Raw genomic sequence first — 24009 nt, forward strand, 5'->3', positions numbered from 1 at the left:
TTTCTAGGTATATAGAATGATTTTATATAGAATGTATTATATATAGAATGAAATTTCTTGAAGAATAAAATGCAAAAAATAATAACAGTTTCATATTAAAATTCAATTTAGACTTTTCATCTCGATTTTTGTTATATATGGTATAGTACGGTATAGTATTGGTTGTCAACTCTTAAGTTTGCAAAGAATAGGTTGGGGATCTCTCTCTCTCTCTCTCTCTCTCTCTCTCTCTCTCTCTCTCTCTCTCTCTCTCTCTCTCTTTCTCTCTCTCTATCTCTTTTGATCTTTTGATCACTTTACTTGCTCAATAAATTTTATCTTGAAAATCTGAGTGTTTGGCATCGTCTCAAGCCACGGGTTTTGTGCCACATCGTCTCAAGCCACGGGGTTTGTGTCCATTCTACATGTATTTCCACAAACGGGTTTGTGGAAATAGAATGGACACAAAACCCGTGGCATGAGACGGTTTGTGGAAATAGAATGGACACAAAACCCGTGGCTTGAGACGATGAGTGTTTGGTACAAAACGAAGTTAATATACATGTAACTTTATAAACAATGAAGGAACTTTTGATTAATATAGACTGTATCATAATTCTGTTATTCTAAGGTGTGTTTTGTTAAGGTTGATTCATTTGCATGCTAGTCAGTTCATTTGAAATCGATCTTGTTTTTCTTTTTCCTTTTTTAAACTTTTTTTGTCAGAGAAAATAGATTTTTTAAGGAACTGAAATAATTTTGGAAAATTTCAAACTTATAATTGCGCTCTACCTTATAGATATTCATAAATCTACAAAAACTATACATGCAATTGCAATGTAGGCCCATACATTTTTCGTCCCTGAATAAACCGAAAATAAATTTTCGTGATTGATTTCTTTATTTTTAGCCGTGCTGACGTGTCCTGTTAGACTCACTATCATTGATTCGACAGCCATAACAGTTCTAATGCATACTTGTAAGTATACCGTGAAATGCATTCTCATAATTTTTTTTCAATGTGTATTTGATTTAAAAGATTTATTGCAATGCAGAACATTTTTAACTTGTAAACTTTAATTTTTTTTCTTCAAAAATCTTTATTGATTTTTAACCACCACCATCATCATCATCATCTTCATCATCATCATCCGATTGGGATCCGATCTTCCGTATGACAACACTGGTTTTCTGATTCTGCATGTATCAATTCTCTCTAAAACTGATGGCGTTGCCAGGCGCGGATCATCAGATCAAACTCGACGCTTCGCTTTGATCTGGCCCCGGGGCCATAAAACTTAGACGAGCTCACTTTTGATCTCAGTCTCACTTTTCCACTATATGTTTCTTTTGTGAAAGTGAGACTTAGATCAAAAGTAAGCTCGTCTAAGTTTTATGGCCCCGGGGCCAGATGATTCGCGCGTAGGGAACTCGACGTGATCCGACCCTTTGGATTAAGTAACTGTTGTAATAATATGCATTTGCATGTCTGGCGTTTGCCGTATTGACGTCAACGTCTTTTCTCCAAATCCAACATCGTTAGTGTTTATTGAATGAAAAGCAATTATTTTTCCTTGGTTATAGTGAACTTCGCACAAGCTATTTAAAGCTGATAATTCAAGAAATATTGAACAAATTGTTTTTATTTACATTTGTCTTATCGGATTGAATAAATTAATTAATTGAAATTTTTCTTGAGTTTGCTTAACCTGCTTACTCTAGCATTGAAAGATTTATTTTTGACGTCGGTGTGACAATATCTGGCGTCAGGTAAGCAGCCAAATGAAATAAAGCGCGTTAGCGCATCATGATAAATTGTCTGCTCAACTGACGGCAGTCATTGTCTCGACGACGTCAACAATAATTCATTAATATAATGTCTTTTAATACTTAAAGAAAAAGATGGCAACTGCTCATAAGCTGGAGAACCATTGGAGACAACCGTTCCATGTTTATGGACCAGGAGAAGAAAAGCTCAGAAAAAATGCCATACGACGCACTGGAGATTATAGAATTGATCCAAAAGAATGGGAAAAGAAGGCACAAGAAACTGACAAATTTTTGGATGATTTTGTGACCACTTTTCAAGAGAAAGCTGCTGAAAAGTATGGTGGCGAGATTTCTTTTGTTGATGAATACGTTCGCCAATCGAGTGCGAGGCAGGGATTGAAAATTTGTTCCCCCGATGAGTACGACGTCATCGTTCCTGTTAGTATCAATAGAATAGATATCCAACAATCAAAACTTCGAAATGCGGATGGGAAAATTGTAGCAGGGCTAAATAAACTAAGGGTGATGAATAAAGATGCGATATCTTCCCATCCTTGCCTCGACAGACAATGCGTTTTTCAAAGGCAAAATGGCAATATATATCTGAATGCAAAGAATTTTCAAGAAAAATGCTTGACTTCGCCACTTGACCAAACTATAGTTGAGATGAACAAAAAATACCCAGACTGTCAAATTGTTCGAAGCATTTACCCGCCAACCATGAATGTGAAGATCACATCTCCATCAGGGACGGCAACTAATGTTGATATAGTTCCTGGGATCGAACTGGTGAAAGAAAACATTACAATTCCATCACATATTACAGGGAATAAACCTTGGCATGTAACGCTGCCTATATATGGTTTGCCAAAGCATGTCAACAAACAGAACACGTTTTTCAAAGAAGACGACAAACCCCTGATTTGGCGATATGACACAAGCTCACACGAACGGTGCATGGCTGACTTGTGCATAAATATTAAAGAAAGACAGTATATTATGACTGCTAACCGCTTCTTGAAGGCAGTTATAAGAGAATTAGAGAAAGAGAAAAAGAATAACCCTCTTTCTATAGCTATCAACTCGTATCATTTGAAAACAATTGCGTATAATGTTGTCTACGATCAAACCATGCGCAAATGCGATCAAAACATGATAGTAACGGGGTTTAAAGACGCCCTAGGTTACCAGATTTCAGAACTAAGAAAATGCCTACAGGAGCGCTACTTACCGGATTTCTTTCTTGGCAACAAAGCATTGAAAGAAATATGTCCAGGTTCAATACTAAACCAAATGCACAGACAGCAAAATTTGTTTTGGAAGATTCACCCACAACTGTTGCTTGATGCACAGCGGCACGGGCTTCCCCAGCTACTTGATTACTCGAGTGGGCTTTATACTTGTTATAGAGGACTTAGTTGATACCGACACAGCCGTGTTGACTTAAAGGGATAATAGATTTGCAACTTACTTTGTAAATTCATGAACTTGAATGAAACTTAATGAGTTCATTGTCCCTTCAAGAAGGACCTTCATATTCATTGCAGTTATTTATCATATCATTTTAAGATTTTGTTGTGATTTTTAAGTGGGGTTTCCATAAGGAAAAATAAGGCTATTGAAATGGCGAAAATGGCGGGCGGTCGGGCGAGTGGCTGCCAAAAGGGTATCTCTATTGTACGGATAACTCCCTCTACTGTTTTCAAGATAGGAATTTGTTGTTTTGCCTATCAAATGTACAGTTTCGACATAGTAAGTTGTTGTTTTGCAGATAAATGAACATATATTACAGATATGCATATTTCTTGGATTTAATTTTTTTTTAATATAATTTTTTTGGAAAAATACCAGCTTTTGAGCTCCGCCATATTTGGTTAAATATTGTATAAAGGGTACCTTTATTGTAACTCCTCCTACAATTTTCAAGATAGAAAATGTTGTTTAGCAGATCAATGGTACATGCACATATATAGTGGAGATGTGCATATTTTTGGATTTTGATTTTTGATAATTTTTAAAAAAAAATACCAGCTTTTGAACTTTGTCATTTTTGGCAAAATATTGCATATAGGGAACCCCTGTTGTACGGATAACTTCTCCTATAGTTTTCTAGATAAGAAGTTGTTGATTTGCAGATTTAATGTACATATATTAGAGATATGCATTTTTCTTAGATTTTGATTTTTGACGATTTATGGAAATTTTTTTGGCAAACTATTGCATATAGTTTATTAGAGTGTCCCATTTTTTGTGGATAGGTGGTGTTTAACAATTCAAGGTTGACAAATGGATTATGGATATTGTATACAAAAAAAAAAACACGATTTGGTGTCATATTGACAGCTTTTTTCTTGTCTTGCTTGGTTTTGTTTAATTTTGGTTTTGTTTTATTTTTTATGACTATGTATTGAGAAGATGATATATTTACAATTAAATTAAATTTGAATTTAAAATATGAATTGGTTATATGCAATTGATAGAAACATTCTTCCTTATAGTAAGAACTATAACGTCAGATGCAGAGGACTCACTTAGCCTGCCAACCTGACGTCCATCACGATTTTAGAAATATCATGGAGTGAAATTTGAGTTACTGTTATCTATTCATAAACGTACCTTTCTATTTGTACAAGACAATAATTCACTCAAGTTATAATTGCTTAATTATATTTTTATCAACTCTTACACCTCACCTTTGATTTAATTGACTCACTCATATTTAAGTTTTACATATGTCGCTCATGCTTAAGTGCTAATTTCTATTGTTTTCAATTCATAATTATATTGTGTTATACACCAATGTCGGGGGAGAGGAATTAGGTTTCGGATTGTTCGGGTGTAGTTTTTGGATTCCCAGAAATCACCCATACCGATATAAAGTTCAATTAAAGTGCTTTTTACCATGTAAAGCGTTTTAGTCTTATTGTCGCCGGATATAATTATAGAAACACCTTATTTTCCCTGGTGATAGAAACAAAACGAAAAATGTAAACTATCCGCGTCCTAATAACAACTTGCATACATACGATACATGCGCGGATCCAGAAAATTGTTCATTGGGGGGGGGGGGGGGGGGTCTGATATGAGGGATATCTATGTATGTTTGTCAAAGGGGGGAGGGGGTCCTTTGTCTAATTTTCGGTAATTTTGTTACGTAAATTTATTTAATACGAATAGATCCGCGCATGGAGATAAAATATATACGGTAACACTAAAACTGCCAATTAAAATGAACTCTTGCACATTGAACTTTTGCAAATCTGCAAATTTGATTATTTTAATGGAATTTTTGTTGTTTATATATACATGTATTACCGTGCAATAATAAATCTCTCTCTCTCTTCTTTTTTGTATGACACAATCTACCTTCGTTGTGTATTTACATATTCTAATTTTAAAGCTATACACGCTATAATTTGCGTCAATTTTGAATAAAGGGGAAAATGTATGTGTTTGATTACTAATAAAAGTTACCTTTATGCTGTTGATTATAATGCTCAATTCGATCACGTAACAAATATATCAAATATTAAACAATAAAAAATATTTATTTTCCTGCCAGGAAAGTAATGCCTCCTCATGAATATCAATCTATCACGTGATATCGACAGCTATATTTAGTCTATCATACCAAAATTGGTGAAGGGTCAACATCTACATAATTGTGATAGTTTCACAAAGGAAAGGATATTTTCAGTAAAGCATAAATTTGTCCGATATACGAGTACAAACAAAAGAAAATAACACAAGCCTGTAAGTAGATATGAATACTTCCTTTAAAAAAATGACGTAGACCTGTGTTTTTCCCCTATGTGCTATTTATAGATCCTATAAGTGTTAATGCAGAAGTAAGGGTATCGGGAATGACAAACGTATTTTACTCATTATACATGTATGTATTTCAAATTAACAACTGTTAAGCATATTAAAAATCAAGTTGGATATTTAATTAGGCAAACAATAACTACAACCTAGTTCTCCGCGGACATGCGCCATGAGGTCGGTTTGCTCTTCCTTCATCAATATTCATGAAAAGGTATATTTTCCTGGCAGGAGAGTAAACAATTAAAAATCTATGTCTTTGTAACGAGATGGAATTCATCATTGTAATTTACAGATTAAGAATAACTTTTATAAGTAGACAAACACATGTGTTTTCACTGTAATTCAAAATTGACGTAAATTATAGCGTGTATAGCTTTAATCATTGGTAAACACTGATTTCCCGTACAGTTGGACCGGTTTTAAGTACTTTCAGTACTTTAACTTTCATAACGATTCGTTACCTAGCTAATGCTTAATAAATTTATTTAAACAATATTTTTTCTACCATGATCGATACCTTCATATCCCGTATGAATCATCAACGATAGCATATTTTTGAATGTTTATATATAAAATTAATCTTACTTTTGAAAATTTAATATATAACTTATCAAATTATTGTTTTGTTATTGTACATCAGTACGTTAGATAAAAGAAACAGCCAAGTTGTCATCCATGCATGATTTTTCTTAGATTTCTTTGGTTACTAGGTAAATGGATGGAGCTGGGTCGTGTAGATTTCAGCCCTGTTAGTTTTTATAGCGCTGGGAATTACATAAAATTACATCAAATGCATATTTAAATTTTCATAATTCTTCCTTCTTATCAGTATTTTTTAAACCAATCGATCGTCACACTAGATCTTTAATTCAGTAGACATTGACATCTGAAAGAATATGCACCTTCCATAAACATTTTTATCTTTTATCTTTTGATACTTTGAACTTTCTCCGTTAACCTTTCCGACGTTAATTTTGATGTCGTCCATGACACTTGTTGACGACATAATTTCTCCCCAAATTAGATATCTTAGCCATCATATGCATAATTAGGCATACTTACGCTTATAAAATGAACTGTTAACTCTTACGCAATTTTCTCTTGTTTTAAATAATCAAGGATTTTTAAAACTGTCATTTTAAAAAAGTGAAAAGTACATATAATATGAATAAATATACATTACTTACATGAAATCCTGACAAGCCAGAAAAGGGGTTATAAGGGTATTTGCAATAATTTTTCTTAAAAAGCCTAATTCGAGAGGTGTGGGAGAAGGGGCGCAGAGGAATTGGGGGGGGGGGGGGGAGAACTGATTGCAATTTTACTTTTATTTTCCTTTTTACTACGATTTTTTATTTCTCCCGAATAAAGATAATTGAATATTTTTAATGTAAATTTAATTAAAATGTTTGCTGCGAGAATAAGTGCCTGCCTTAAATAAATGTTTTGTTTGGGGCATTTGCTGATGTCGTATCAGGCCAGGGATTGATCATTGTAAAATATGTGTATAATCTTAATACTCTAACTGTTCTGTCAACTAAAAGCCTAATTTACACGACTTACGACTTGACAAGCTAAGGTAGATAATTACAATGTAATTTTTTATTCAAAATGTATTAGATCTTAGAAAATCTTTTTCTCTACATCCGCAGCGGAAATCTCTTTTATAGCCCTGTGTATTGTGACAACTATTACTTCGTGCATAATAGTTATTATTTATATTCATGACCGTAATGGTCAGGTCAATTGAGAATAGCTCGGAAGAGGGGGGGGGGGGGTGACTCGCCTCTACATTTTTACGTCTTTTAAAAGGCATTATTACACCTTTTGGAAAGGCGTTATGACGCTTTTTTCCGCGTTGTAATGCCTTTATATGTATCATAGCGCCTATTTTCGCGTTATTATGCCTTTTATTTTAATTTTCATTTGCGTAAATGATACTAATAGGCTTTCGTAGTTTCGTCTCTAAGTAAACCGAAAGTAAAATTTCAATTATTTTATTTTTAGTCGCGCTGACGTGTCCTCTTAGAAGTGTTACGGATATACAATTACGTGTAAGTATACAGTGCTGTTCAAGGGGCATGGTCACAATTTGGGTCAAATTATATTTTTCTGTTTTTATAATTTACAATGCTTGAGGAATGCATTTCTAGTGATCAAATGAAATTTGAGGGTCAGTCGTAGAGTTATAAGCGAAATACAGGGCTAACAACTCTTAGTCATGTGTAAACAAGGCACGTGCCCTGTTTTTGTTTACATAGCTAGGTTCAATATACCAGTAAAAAATCAAGCTGATTTGTCTATCTCCTTCTTCATTTTAAGCATAAACAAACAGGTCCTTACGTTTAACACATTTATTTTAGGTCTAAGACTTAAATTTTCACTTCCACATTCAAAATGTAAACACATTTAAAAGGCTGTTTACATATCAAGAAATTTTAAGCTCTGTAACTAGCTTATAACTTAACGAATGACACTCAAATTTTGGTTGACTATTCAAATTCCTTACTGAAGCATTATAAACATTAATAAAATCGAAAAAATAATTTTTGTCCAAAAACCTGACTATGCCCCTATAAACGCAGTCTCACAATTTGTCAACGCGTGATTACATATCTTATAGTAGTTGTTGTCTTTGAATTCAATGAGAGAAACGTTCTCAAAATATTTATTTGACTTTTTTAAGTTCATTGTTATCATCATCTGCAGCTATTGAGCTAGTGGTATTCTGATTATCATTCCGCCAGTGTTTGTCAGATTTGACGTATTTTTCCCGAGATCAAATTGGTTTCTAAAAAAAAAATCAAAGTACTGAAGTACTGAAGGGAGTTGATTTTATCGATTATCATTTATTTTAAAATCAACTTATCTTGCGTTGCAATTAGTTTCTAGTCTGTATTTAATTAAATTACGCACTTTTTTATGATATGAATTTTAATTATCCCGAAAAGGATTTTTCAGACAAGAATTTAGAGAAACCCCATATGAATCATGTTGTTTAATATTTATAGATTTTAAACTACGGTTTAGTAATCGAAACAATTCTAAAAATTGTATGGATCCAAGCACTATTGATATTGAACTCCAGTCTCGTTCAACCAGACGCTCAGCTGTCTCCATTAATCTCCGACAAGCAAGAGAGCCTCTCTGTTTGTCGAAGATTTACGGAGAGAGCAAGCGTTTGGTTGAACGAGACTATATTAAACTCTGGCGTAGGAATACATGAGACTACAAAAATATCTAAATTGTTCGTATTATATAAAATCTGACTATTTTCAAAGTGTTTATAGATAAGTTTTCTTTAAAAAAAACAATGCTTCAGCATACATTTCATCGAATTTTTCTATTATATATAAGAACTAAGACTTGTCAGCGGTGATGATTTGTGCTTAGGTCCAAACACTGTTTCACTTTCGCTTTGCCAGAGTAACTGCATAGGAGAGTTGATTAAAATCAACTCCCAAATATGTTTTACCGAAAATCTTTTTCAGATACATTATTCTAAAAAAAAGAGCATATCAAATGGGGAAAACACATTTTGAATTATTCATCATGTTGTATATCGGTAAATTTTAATAGCATGCTCTGCGAAAATGATTTTACAAGTACAAGAAAATAAGATCTTAATTATTTTCCATTTGTTTAGCTAATTTGAGCTCAAAGCTCAAGCGAGCTTTTCTGATCACAGTTTGTCCGGCGTCTGTCTGTATGTCTGTAAACTTTTTACATTTTCAACTTTTTCTTCAGAACCACTGGACTAATTTCAAATAACGTTGGCAAAACGCATCATGGGGTAAAGGGGACTTACGGTTACTTTGTTAAAATAAAAGCAACGACTCTTTTAAAGGGAACAGAATTAACAATTATTGAAAATCCTCAGGTAGTGAAGATTTAAGTTTGTCAAACTTTAGTCTTTCCAGGTAGGACGGAGCCACACCTTATAAGGGTATTTTTCACAGGAAAAAATTATAAATTATTCTCAAATGTTATAAAATATGGCATACATGTACCTAATATTCAAGCATCGATATCTTCAAGTTGCCATATTGTTGACTCTTGAAAATTGTTTAGACTGTGGCTTCTGCAAAATTCTAAGGCCCAACAAAGTTTGATGTAGGTTTTTATAGATCTTGAACTAAAGTGTTCAATATGTGTTATGAATTATTATACTGAAATCATCATGTTACAAAATGGTTTTTAATTTATATCTGGAGATTGTCCACTACATTGTCCAGATATGTTCATATGACTCCTTAAAGCTGATTTAGTTATCATGGCTATTGTTGCTTAGGTGAGCAATGTGGCTCATGGACCTCTTGTTTAGAATTTTAGATAACCTATATTATGTAAGTATTTGTAAATCAGAATGCTTGAAGATAATTCATTGTTAAAATGTTTAATGTTTTAGTAAAATAATATAGTGTGTAAGTGTACATGTCATTTGTAAATTGTGTATTTACAACCCCCAAGTAAATCAATTTGAAAATTATTGCAATATAATGTTATTATGGGTATTATAGGAGATATAACCGATGTTGTACAGAATTTAATATCATGACTTTCATATTGAAGACAAACCATGGAAACTGATCATAAGCTGGGAAACCATTGGCGACAACCATTCCATGTTTATGGACCAGGAGAAGAAAAGCTTAGAAAAAATGCCATACGACGCACTGGAGATTATAGAATTGATCCAAAAGAATGGGAAAAGAAGGCACAAGAAACTGACAAATTTTTGGATGATTTTATGACCACTTTTCAAGAGAAAGCTGCTAAAAAGTATGGTGGCGAGATTTCTTTTGACGATGACTACATTCGCCAATCGAGTGCGAGACAAGGGTTGAAAATTTATTCCCCCGATGAATACGATGTTATTGTTCCAGTTCGCTTTCCTGAAATAGAACTGCAACAATCAAAAGTGCGAAATGCGGATGGGAAAATTGCCGCTGGTTTAAATAGACAAAGGGTGATGAATAAAGATGCGACATCCACCCATCCTTCTCTCGATAGACAAGGCGTTTTTCAAAGGCAAAATGGCAATATATATCTGAATGCAAAGAATTTTCAAGAAAAATGTTTGACTTCGCCACTTGACCAAGCTATAGTCGAGATGAACAAGAGATATCCAGACTGTCGAATCGTTCGAAGCATTTACCCGCCAACCATGAATGTGCAGATCACATCTCCATCAGGGATGGCAACTAACTTTGATATAGTTCCTGGGATCGAACTGATGAAAGAAAACATTACAATTCCATCAAATATTACAGGGAATAAACCTTGGCGTGTAACGCTGCCTATATACGGTTTGCCAAAACATGTCAACAAACAGAACACGTTTTTCAAAGAAGACGACAAACCCCTGATCTGGCGATATGACACAAGCTCTCACGAACGGTGCATGTCTGATTTATGCATGAATATGAAAGAAAGACAGTATATTATGACTGCTAACCGCATCTTGAAGGCAGCCGTTAGAGATTTAGAGAAACAGAATAACCCACTTTCTAGGGTTTGCAACTCATACCATTTGAAAACAATTGCGTATAATGTTGTCTACGATCAAACCATGCGCAAATGCGAACAAAACATCAAAGTAACGGGGGTTAAAGACGCCCTAGGTTACCAGATTTCAGAAGTAAGAAAATGTTTAAACGAGCGCTGTTTGCCTGACGTTTTTCTTGGTAACAAGGCTTTGGAAGAGATATTTCCAGGTTCAAAACTTAACCAAATGCACAGACAACAAAATTTGTTTTGGAAGACTCACCCACAACTGTTGCTTGATTCACAGCGGCACGGGCTTCCCCAGCTACTTGATTACTCGAGTGGGCTTTATACTTGTTATGGAGGACTTGGTTAAAATCGACAAATTAAAGTTGTGTTGTCCTAAAGATAATTTATTTGCACCTCACTGTGTTCATAGATTTGCTTGAACGAAAATTGGATTCATTATATATATATATAATTATCTTGATATTCATTGAACTTATTTCATTTGATGATTTTGTTGGAAATAATTTGTTTGTTGTTTGTTTGTTTGTTTGTTGTTTTATGAATATGTACAGAGAAGATGATATACATGTAGTTACATTGGTTAAAAATAAAAATATGAATTGATCATGCAATTGATCTTCCTTATAAAAAGAACTATGACGTCGGATATAGACACTAGTTTGTCAAAAAGAGGACTCATTCAGTCAGACAACATGACGGTTTAAAAAAAAAAACAAAGACAAAATATGAACTGTATATTTGATGCATGCCCGGGTCCCGAAAAATTTTCCGGGGAAATGTCTGAGGGATATCTGAATGTTTGTGAAGTGGGAGAAGGTTCGATATGTTCGGTAATTTTGCTAGGTAAATTTTTAGAACTTCAAATTTTCAAAGCGGATCTTTGGGGGGGGGGGGGGGGGTCAAGACCTGCTCTCACCTAGATCCACTCATGTCGATATGATAAATATGGTAATATTAAGATTGCAATGTGAACTCTTGCACATTTCACTCCTTCAAAATTTGCACATTTAATTATTTTTATTGTGAGTTGCGGTTGTCGATGCAAGAGTCGGAACAATCTCTCTCTCTCTCTCTCTCTCTCTCTCTCTCTCTCTCTCTCTCTCTCTCTCTCTCTCTCTCTCTCTCTCTCTCTCTCCACAATGTACCTTTGTTTTGTCTACATATTGTATTTCATCATTCATAATATCCCTAAAAAATATGTACATTGACACATCAAAAGAATCCTGCTTTCAGTGCTTTTCAGTACTTTGATTTTTAATTGTTAAAGAACGTTACGTTACTTAGTCAATCAGAATGCCTTTTGGATTTATAAAGATACTGAATTTGAATTTAAATCTTCTTAATCAATTAGTATATAAAACTAAATATTGCTTTTCAACTTTAGACTTCATATTATAGAAAACTAATTTTATTTTGGATCGCGTTGCAAAACTCGATGATATGAACTACTGTATTTTTAAGAAATAAATTATGTTCCTTCGGCTGTGTGGTGAAATTTATACCACTTTGAGAAATTTGGTTAAACAAACACAGTGTGTCAATTAGGTTCCTTGTTTGCATTTAATCAATGACATTATACCAACTGCAAATTTCGTTACCTACAATACCGGGAAGAAAAATGTGCAAATAATCTAAAATTTAGTATTTCCATTTCTATACTATTCAAAAGAACATTTGGATTTCAAATATTGTCTTTCCTCTGGAGATGTAATGTACAGAGAGTAAGTATTATTATTTATTCATAAATTTAACCTTGGACAATACAGCCCATCAGTTTACAATAATTCACATATTACAATATAATATAAACATTAGACTCTTTGGAGTCTAAAATGGGGGGGGGGGGGGGGTGAAACCCCTGATCAAGTGTTCCACAGTTCCCACAGTTCCACACATTACATGCAGTAAATTAAATGTATTAATTATATACGAATTGAACATACAGTTTTAAGTCAACAAGTGTTACACATAACTAAGGCATAATATAAATTTCAAACATATGTTAACATACAAGAGAATATGTTTCCTAAATACATATTGGATGAGTTTCATGCAATCTGACAATTAATTATTGCGGATTAATAAAGCACATTTAATATATTTAGCAAGACCAACCAAGGTAGATACGTGATCCGAGCCCAACAACTGAAGTAATTTAAATGTACTTGGAGACTTGAAATAGTACTCGCTTAGATAGTTTTTTCGTAAATTATAATATTTTGGACATTGAAGAATAAAATGAAAGTAAGTACATGTTAGCAGATTTATACAGTCGGGGGGACTTAAAAGGGAACACTAATGAAGCGGAGTGTAAGCAATTAATAGAAATATAATTTAACAATGATAATAAACTAAGTGATAATAGTAACTGTTATTCATTCACTCCATACTCACTATAATTTCACTATAATAAGTACTAGCTTGTGTTGTTTTAGGTGGCATTCATTGTTTTTCGGGTGCACATATCACGGCGTCAGATAAAAATCAATGGAGGTTTCTTTTTATTAAAAACTGCAGATTTTATTAATTTATATTATAAAAAAATAACTTTTAAGAATATTGAGTGTAGACCAGATTGTTACACAAAGGTCAAGAACACAATGACGCTAAAAATACGACTTTTGGAATTTTTTATATTTATACATAATAATATTTTTTAAATTCTCTGCTTTGAAAAAAATCCTAGTATAGTAAACATGTATGTACTTATTTACAAGTTCATCCTTTAACTTTCCACTTAATATTTCTTTTCAATTTATTCCACTTATTGGCGATCAGTAATAATTTATATTATTGATTAAATGCAGCGATAATCTTAAGTATTCTCAAATCAAGGAAAAGATTCATAAGATTTATCCTCCAAAGACCTGCACAGGTACTGCATCTTTCTTTTTTTTCTACACATAATATGCATCTCATCTAATTAACAAACTAAAATTTGCAAAATTTATTGAAGAATAAAAAACATGAACAGTTATATCAAGAAGAAAATAAAAAAAACCCTCTAATTTTATTCATATTTGTATCTTCAAATATAAATTTTGAAAATTCCTCCTTCATATTTTTATAATTATAATTAAATAATCTAATGTCACTTTATAGATCATTAACTCAGGGAGGAAAATAAAGAAAGAATGAATGAATGATACTTTGAACTTTCCCCTATTATCTTTCCGACTTTAATTTTGATGTCGCCCATGACACTTTTTGACGACATAATTACTCTCCAAATTAACATCTCAGTTAGCAATTATATGTATAATTAGCTATAATTAAACTAATCAAATGAAATTGTTAACTCTTACGCAATTTTCTATCCATTTAAATAATCAAAGATTTAACAGTTTAAAAACCGTCATTTTTTGAGTGGATTAGAGCAAGGAGTACACGTTTTTTCTATCATGGACTCTTTATCGTGGAAGTAGAATTAAATAAAGTGAGTACTTTGATCATATATTTTATACGCCTACATGTACATGAATTTTTGCGGTTTGCTCAATATTATGAAATATGAAATGTTCCATAAAGCATGCAACTAAAATATGTAATAAGTTAACAAGTTTTAATTAATGTTTCATTAATTATTAATATCTATCATCTCGACAGAAAAAATCTATATACATGTATGATTAGTAATATATAAATATTTTAGCTCATACCAGCCTGAGGGGGGTGTTGGTGTTGGATTTTTACATAGGAACGAGTAGTGAAATTTAAATGATAATTATATATTCTCAAGATATGAAAGAACAAAATTGGCTTAGTGTTTTTACTGGCCTACTTGGTTTATGAAGATTGATATAAAAGTGGTAAATAATAAATACAGTCAACATGTACCCAGTTAAATAAGGTGGGACATAAACGTATTTTTAAACACGACTCTGTGTGCATTTCCTAAATCTTCAATACACAATAGAAACATTACCGAATATCGATGACTGTTATCAGACGCAATGAATTGTAGTGTGTGAGTTCATTTTATGAATATATACCAGGCACGTAGCATCAACCCCCCCCCCCCCAATTTTTTCTCGCAGCAAGAAATTTACATATAAAAATTGAATTATTGAGGAGTTGACCCCCCCCCCCCACTTTTTAGGAAGTATGTAAATAATTCATATGAAAATAAGGAGATCATCAGGAGTGAAATTAAAGTAATAGTTATACATGTATACTACGCCAACCCCCCCCCCCCCCCCCCCCCCCACGGATTAGGATATTGAAGATTTTGGGAAACTTTAAATCTCCTTTTTTTTTCTTTTTTCTTTTTTTTTGCTTGAGTCTGCCCCCCCCCCCCACTTCTGCCCCCCACTCTTTCAAAAACGATGCTACGTGCCTGTATACACTGTACATATTCATGTAAGTCACTATGTTTATAATCATGTAATAATATCCTTTTAGATGACGGTGGAAACAACAACGAATGCCTTGTCGACAAATTCGTCCAAATCCTCTGACCCTGTTGAAGTTTCAGCCACAACTTTCCTCGAGCAACCAAAATTTGGTACATTTACTATTTCATCCTTCCGTATATATTTTTTTTTTTTGGATGGCATTAAATTTGATCCGGTGTAATTTGCTTCAACTTTGGGATTTGATAATAATATCTCATTAAACTTTCATAATAAACAAATTTTGCTCAGATACACCAACAGGAAAAATCGCTAAATTTATTTCAAGCTTGAAAAAACGTCAGATAGATTCTAACACCAATTTTGCCGTCTCTTATTTCTTGATATGAGAACTGCCTATTAGTAATATATTCTTGATTTAATTATATATTCAATAGTTATTGCTTTTTGGTTATCTAAATAAATACTAGCAATTATTTGAAGGCAGCGATCATTTTCAGATTTGTTTCAGCAATGAACGTTATCATCATTTACATTTAGCCCATTAAACCACAATTCAAAATTGAAAATAAAACAAATATTATCTCTCTCTCTCTCTCTCAATCTCTCTCTCTCTCTCTCTCTCTCTCTCTCTCTCTCTCTCTCTCTCTCTCTCTCATTTCTTAAAATTTTCAGGATATAGTTAATATGTAATGTATGGTATCGTGTATCTGTGTGCCTCTATGTTAAAAAAGCCACAATAAAAGGAAATATGAAATGTACTTTTGTTAATTTCAGAGACCGAATTCGGCAACCTGGAAGAACTGATTGCGTTAGCTGTTGGGATATACATATCGATCTTCGCTGTGGTCATTATTGTCATCTTGTATCGACGTCACAGAGAACTGCATGATGATTCTGACTTCTAGCTGACTCTAAACATTAGAGCAACGAACATTTGTACATGTCTGTGATGTTTTAGATGTAACTTATTTGCGTACCTGTGCGCAGCATGAGTGATTTGGGATAGAAAAAAAAAATTAAAAAAAATTGATAAATGATTCGCATTGTTGTTTTTTTAAACAGAGGAAAGATGATGAGTGAAAATTATGACTAACTACACATCAACCAATAGATTAAGGCAATAATTTGATTTAGATTAACTCTACGACCGGGGAAGGGGGGGGGGGGGCAAAAATCAACACGCGAACTTAATATAAATGTTGATGCCAATAACGATATAGCTACATGCATTTCAGCGAAAAAATGATTTACATGTACGTGTGAAAATAAATTATAAAGATTATAAATAAGATATTATAAAGAGTAAAAAAGTTTGGGTTTATTTTACACGAGAATAGCAGTAAGCAATACACCATTTAAACGTACACTACAGTGCATTAAAATATTTTTTAACCGTTAAATTTTGGGAATGATCGATATATTTGAAATGGGACATATAGTTCTACTTCAGTGTCCTTGGAAAGAATTCAGTCTGTAGTATTAAATTTGATTTTGGACGGTAAAATATTACACATGTACACTTACATGTACATGTATACGTAAATGTGCTAGGGGGCAGTGTGATTTCGTTGGATGGAACTTCTCAGTAACGAGTTTCAAAATACACAACTGTCTTATCAGGCATGTACATGCATATACAGTGGATTGCCTCCCTTACACTCGGCTTTACTATGGTCTGTTCAGTCACTTGCAACGAGTAAAAAAAAATATTGCTCGTCAGTATCCACGACAAACACAATCACAGGCAGTTTAGCAAACAAAAATAAAAGACTTACCATTGATTTCTAATGTCAGCAAATTGCATATCTTCTAAGTTCTTCCTTTTTCATATTAGATTTTTTTTAGCTATATTTATAGAATTCCAAATATTTATATTGTTAAAATTAAAAAAAAAATTCATATTCATACACAGCTTTTATTCCCAAGGAAACTAATATAGTATTAAAATGGCTACGACTTTCTCGCCCTCTGCAGTTTAATTTGTGTTGAGCATAATTAATACTAATAGTCTACATGCACTATCCCTAGTCTCCTCTCAAAAGATGTCAACGAAAAGAGACGTTCCTCATGCACTACGCTAATAGAGTGAAATAACTGAAGACATACTACTTTAAGAGATGTTTGAGGCTGTTAAGAAATTATAATAACTAAGAAAACATTTCACTATCCATAGAGAGGGCTACACGCACATTTAAATGTGCTCGAAATGCAAGACATTACGAAAGTTCACAAACGACGAACAACGGTCAGGCACGTACCATCAGAGGGCCGGGGGGGGGGGGGGGGGGGGGGTAAACAGTGAAATAGAAACTAATGGAATACTATGCACCCCTACCCCGGGTTAGGAATTTCATTATTTTGAAAATATATCTCTTTTCTTGTCAAGATTTTTTAAATGAGGCTGCCCCCTTCACTTTCAAAAACGATGCGAAGTGCCTGCAACACACGACGGTAGGCGAAATTCAGCCTTCACTACCTGAACAACTCGAATGAAGTATATGTAAAAGTTACTGGAAACTGTTATCGATATCAAGTTAATAAGATCCGATATTCAACGATTTTTAATAATTTTTGACTTAATTGTTTTTATCAATACAATAAACGTGTAATTAACGGAATATATATACATCATGCATTAAAACCAGTGCATTCAATTCCATTGCTTATATCTTGAAAAAGACGGAAAAAAACTATGTAACCCAGCAAGATGCCGATATCACCTGCATTCGTTGTAATTTTTGCTGAAGACGTTTGATTGCCATTAAGATAACGTTAATTGTAATTGATCGATTAAGATGGCAATTAAATATTCATGACTGTATTTCTCAAATAGAAGAAACATTCTATTTTCAACGTTCAAGTCCTTCAATGAAGTTCTTCCGAGAACAGAACATGTCTCGTGCACCGGAAATTCGAGCAATCGGAATCCCTCGGGCGGAAATGAACTTCGTTTTCTTGCAGCGATCATAGAATTCCGTAGCAACTCTGACAATTACCATTTTTCGTGTAGAAAATCTCTTTATATTAATCAAATGATCATTAAATTGAAATCTCTCGTTAATTGGTTCGTTTGTTTAAGAAAAAGAGCAGATGTTTCTGTGGAACATGATGGGCCGGGTTTCAGCAGCCGACAGATTTGTTTTCTCACAAATTAGCGACCGAAGAGGGTCACGACACAACAGTACTGAAATGCTATAAAGGGGATAATTGAATCTGTTTCTGGCCCCAAAACTTTGTAATCGACATGGAAGACCAAAGCAAGACAGAGTACGGACTTCTAAATCTTAAAGCTGGCAATATTTTTTCAAACATCTACTCTTCACACCTTCCGAATCTCAGAAGCGATTTTTCCGCCTTCCAGAATTGGAGAGATTGTTTTAAAAGAAACAGTGAGGAGTTTCACAGGGCATTGGAGGATTTAAAAACAGGGGAATTGTGGGACGCGAAGATCCCTCATGGCAAATCTCAGATCAATGATATTTTACCAGGAAATTTACCGAAGTGTGACAAAAGATCAATACAAGGACTTCACTCTCCTTCTTCAGTCGGACAATGTCTACCTGCGTTTGCACCTGTATTTGCTGGATTAAGTAAGTTAAAAAAAGTGTTGCTTTAATTCAGCAACCGCTCAAATTTATATATTGTAAAATGTATGGTTTTATATGTCCAACTAATCAACATGCTCGTAAATCGAAATGATCAACGCTGTGACAATTCTAAGCTAAGTGTCTCTGCAATTATTGGGATGAAAGGGTTATGACAATAATGTGACCATGGTTAAGTACATATACATGTTATAATAATGTTAAAAAAATTAATTACATCAAAATATTAATTGTAGATTTTGATTTTGTTTAGAGAGAATTAAGTAAAAATTACGTACAATGTAGGCGGTAAAAATAGTTTGCTTAATGCGACACATTATCTCAATTAAGTCCGTAGTACAAAAAATACTGAATTATAACGATAGGTCGATGCTTGATTAATATTCAAGAAATTCTTTTTAAAAATTGCTATAATGAAATTCATTCAGTCCTTTCCAGGATTAACATATCAAAACCAAAAATCAAATACTAGCTAGACGCTAATCATGTGTGGTTGATTGTAGTGAACAGGCGGCGGAGGCGAGAAAATAGGCCTCGGCGACAGAGAACTACTTTCTCCAGCGACCAGACAGTGAAGCTAGAGATTGAGTACAGCCGCACTGAGTATATCACCCGCTCCAGGCGCTACGAACTGGCGGAGCTGCTCTGTCTGACGGAAAACCAAATCAAAATCTGGTTCCAGAACAGGCGAGCTAAAGAAAAGCGGATAGAAAAGGCTCACATGGATCACCATCTAAGGTACTGGTGATAAGCTTTAATTTACAACAATTAGAGAAAAAAGGCGCAATAAAATAGTTCATGGTTCTGTACGCAATGTATTCCACTGGAGTTAGACTTTAGTACAAACCCTCAAATATAGAGATACTTATATCAAACAAATCATGATATAATATCTGTAAAATATCAATATGCAGTTTTTCCATGCATGCACAAGCGTTGCTCAAATTTAATTCCTCGTACTGTAGATTCTTTGCAAGGATGTTGCCATGAACAAAATCCCTTCAAGAGACTACTGTAAATCAAATTAGTTTCCATAAACCAAAGTGTGTATATATTGTTCACACAGTATTAAAAAGTCATACAAATCAAATTTGAGGCAATATTTAATTTGTATAGTTTAAGGAAACTAAAAGAATAAAAAGTTTCTACTCGTAACCGTCAATAATTTTCCAAGTTAGTTTTTATTTTTTTTAATGTATAATTCAGAGGAATTTGCCAAAATCCTTTATGCACAGCTATTGAGATTCCTGGTTTTTTTTATTGATTTCATGCATTAGATTGATTTTATGAACATTTTAACTTACGTTATAATTAATAAATAGTAAAAATGTAATCCCCCCCCCCCACAAAACCCATTTGCTCAACAATCAGTTAATAGGAAAGATTACAATCAATCCTTATTCTGTTGAATGAAAATAATAATTTTTATAATAAATGTTTTATATAATTTGTTCTGCATGTTGATTACAGAACTTTAAGCCTCACTGGACACACTGGGAGTTACCACCTACCCAAATGTCCGAACGGAGATCTCGGGGAAGCTAGTTCTTGGCCGGAGAGTCCACCTATCCCGAAGCCAAAACACACGTAGCACGTCTCAGATCTGCGTGTATTCCAAAACTATTTATTGTTTGCCTACATGTATATACATGTATATTCAAATGCTTTGTTTTACCTTATTGTTATATTGTAACACATTGAATTCCACACAAGAGTGGACGATCGATTCGTGTCTGTTCTGTAAAATGTATAATTCATAATTGAAGGTCATGATTTATGTGCACGAGTAAATGACCCCCACCAACAAACCCTTCTACTTACAACAATCTCTGAACCGAACCGCTATATTTTATACTATTGAACTGTCATCCAACTGTTTGTTCATTTTCTCTTTTCATTTTCATACATGTAGATGTGAATACATGTACTGTTATTTTTTATATATTTTTGCAATTTTAAACAATAAATTTGGAATGGGGTATATACAATTTAACTATATATCTACATGTCTGTATTTTTGTGGAGCTATAGAGGGTTCATCCATACTAATTTTACGATTATTCAGGAGTGTTGAATTATGTACATATGGTATTTTTTTAAATACTGGACAGGTGTAAATACCACAGTGTTCTAGATATTTAGCGTTACTAATAGCGAGCGAAGCGAGCTCTAAGAACCAGTGTGCGTGGGAAAAAGAACGAGCTAAACCTACAGTTCATCAAACAAAATTTTTTGTCTACGTCCCATAATGCTCTCTAATGTTTTCACCCGTGGTGCTATGCCAAAAATGGCCAACTTTTAACTCGTAATTTAGGTTGACTTAAAGTTTGAAGACACGTTTTGAGTACCGCAAATGCTTTGGCGAGACTCAAAAGATTTGTTACATGCTTCCATACCTTCGTAATTTTTAAATGTAAACGGTGTGACCGTTTGACCGAGCGCAGGTTTAACACAGTGCATTTTGATTTTTGTTTAATAAAATTAATTAAAAAACGCACACAGTAGGATCCTCCTGCATGGTTGCCTATATAGCCTACTCAAATCATTCATCAAAGTTAAACTAAACGTCGCGTGCTCAGTCTACATTATGACGTCATATTTCAGTCGTAAAACGTCTTCGGAAATAGCCGAAGAGACTTACGTGATTCCGAATTTTTTTAAATTTCTTCTTTCATTGTTCATCAATTTAATCAATATGATTGCCGCTGTAATGAAATTAAATATTTTATCAAGTATCTAAAAGATCAGTTCCTTGATGTTAATGTTTTTATTTTCCATCGGATAATTTGTTAGACATACATAGAACTAGTCGTGTTTCTTGATTGAAGCACTATTGAAACTTATCTGTTGTATCTTTTAAATATATTTTAATTCAAATTACCTTCTATTGAAACACTGGAACATTTTAACCGAGTTTAGAGGCAATATAAATCGATAAGTACCAGGTAATCAATGATCGAACTAACTTTTTAAAAACAAAATGGCTGCCAATATGGCGGCGCCCAGGGCTGGAAGACATTTTTTTGGCCTTATTACCCCTGATTCAACTTTCATTTTTCACTGATTTTCTTATATATACTGCGCTCGGTATTAAGCCGACAAACGTAAACAAAGGGCGCTTTCCATTTACGTTGCCTCGCCGGCGACGTTATCGGGAAACGGCGACGTTAATGGAACGGTTGGCAACGTCACAATGATCCAACGATGACGATTACAGCTTAAAACTGATACCTATCTTAAAATTTGATCCAAAAATGTTGGCTATTTGCAGTTTTAATGTATTTCAATGTAGTACGACAAATTGTAGTTTTAGAAATACTAGTTTTGTAGAATATGATAACATCGACGCCATATTGTTTCCTAATCAGCAACGGTATATTGCGTTGCCACAATCGCTCGCCGGCGACGCGCGTTCCAGCAATCGGCGACGAAGGCAACACCGGCAAATCCGGCGATGCCGTTTAAATGGAAAGCACCCAAAGACGAACAAAGTACGGATGACGTCAAAATGCACTCGCGATAAATTGGATCAAACATCTGTAATGAGTGTACTGGCTATTTCAGTATAGACTGCAATACCTGCCTCATTGACATATGATTTGTTTTTAATTTTTTTTAATATAGAGATTATATATATATCGCATAGCACCCTAACTCCGTCACTACCCTAACTCCGTCACTTTCGGGAAACTCCTCGCCGTTTGAAATCAAGTGCGATTATGACGTCATTTTTTGCATGTCAAAAATCCTCAATCAAATGTCAACAGTTTACAACGTTTAAATTTAAGAATGTGTTCAAACATAACAAAATTACACCCTGTTCATTTTATGCAACAATAATTGCGTGAAATCAGCTAACACCTTTTTACGGGTGCACTAAAATAACGATATTTCTGACATGCGGGCCTATTTTATTATTTACTGTGGTCAGTCATTTTAAGAGAGGTCAAAATGAAACATTCACATGTAATTTATTTTTTATTAAGGTTATTAATACATTTTTTTCAGTCCGCAATAGCCTTTATGCACTACATTGATGATAACGTCAAATCGCTCATGCCGTAATTTTTGCCTTATACAGGGTTACAGATTTAATACGGTGTGTCGGTAATTATAGAATATGCTACACTTATTAAAAATGTAATGAATAAATAATATAACCATTAATATATTCATTATTGATATGATATATTTGAAACATGTAAGGACAGAAATCAAACGACATCCATACATTCTGAAAAGGTCATTGTGATTGTTGTTACAAGGACCATTTTTTTTATTCTGGCGATCACTTTGATGAAATGATATACAATTTAAATTGTATACACCGATTTTACTTATTATATCTTGCCCTAGATACAAGTTGAGTTTAAACTAAATTGTTAATGTGTCTTCATTCCCTGGCGTATCATAGATCATGTGGGTGACGGAGTTCGGTTCATAAGTTATGATAGCACGTGTGATAAACGTCGTATTCAGAGGGCTTATTTGAATAATAATAAAAATATTTTTGTAAATAATTTTATAAATTATAACGTTACTGTCATATCGATCCATTTTTAAGCTAATTGTGCATGCATGTACAATAGGCAGGTAAGTATATGAGTAGGGAAAAAATAACCAATAGGACATTTTGAACTGAATAAAAAGGAATATAATGAAAAAATAAACAGTTAAAAAAATTATGTAGATATTGCATATAGTCAGACCATTGGAAATTGCACACCTACAAACAGGTACCGGTCTCTCTGTCTCTCTGGGTAGGGGGTTGCGCTGTATGTATCATAACCATTAAAATTAGTACCTTTTGCATACTTATCGTAGAGCAATACTCTCTCAAAAATTCTTTGACGCTCGTTGATACCTAAATAGAACTATAAGTTGACAATGATGCAAGGTATGTACTCGCCAGAACGGTAGCACCGTAAAACATATTATTAATGACTCTTAATATGTGA

General features: G+C 33.7%; 2 protein-coding genes and 1 long non-coding RNA gene across 3 annotated transcripts; all 3 read left to right on the top strand.

Annotated features, from left to right (window-relative positions):
• The first annotated feature begins 7509 nt into the window (after nucleotides 1-7509).
• Nucleotides 7510-11650, top strand: LOC136275578 (uncharacterized). The gene is made up of 2 exons (XM_066085161.1): nucleotides 7510-7628; nucleotides 10147-11650. Exon 2 carries the CDS (start codon nucleotides 10154-10156, stop codon nucleotides 11435-11437), a length of 1284 nt encoding a protein of 427 aa, XP_065941233.1. The 5' UTR covers nucleotides 7510-7628; nucleotides 10147-10153; the 3' UTR covers nucleotides 11438-11650.
• A 2792-nt stretch (nucleotides 11651-14442) lies between these two features.
• Nucleotides 14443-16444, top strand: LOC136275294 (uncharacterized). The gene is made up of 3 exons (XR_010713851.1): nucleotides 14443-14527; nucleotides 15493-15595; nucleotides 16221-16444. It is a non-coding gene; the product is annotated as an uncharacterized lncRNA (long non-coding RNA).
• Nucleotides 16445-18446: 2002 nt separating this feature from the next.
• On the top strand, nucleotides 18447-21024 carry LOC136275839 (uncharacterized). The gene is made up of 3 exons (XM_066085896.1): nucleotides 18447-19036; nucleotides 19555-19789; nucleotides 20522-21024. Exons 1-3 carry the CDS (start codon nucleotides 18691-18693, stop codon nucleotides 20640-20642), a joined length of 702 nt encoding a protein of 233 aa, XP_065941968.1. The 5' UTR covers nucleotides 18447-18690; the 3' UTR covers nucleotides 20643-21024.
• The last annotated feature ends 2985 nt before the right edge of the window (nucleotides 21025-24009 follow it).

The sequence above is a fragment of the Magallana gigas genome, chromosome 5 (genome assembly GCF_963853765.1).
Source record: "Magallana gigas chromosome 5, xbMagGiga1.1, whole genome shotgun sequence".
Lineage (NCBI taxonomy): Eukaryota > Metazoa > Mollusca > Bivalvia > Ostreida > Ostreidae > Magallana > Magallana gigas.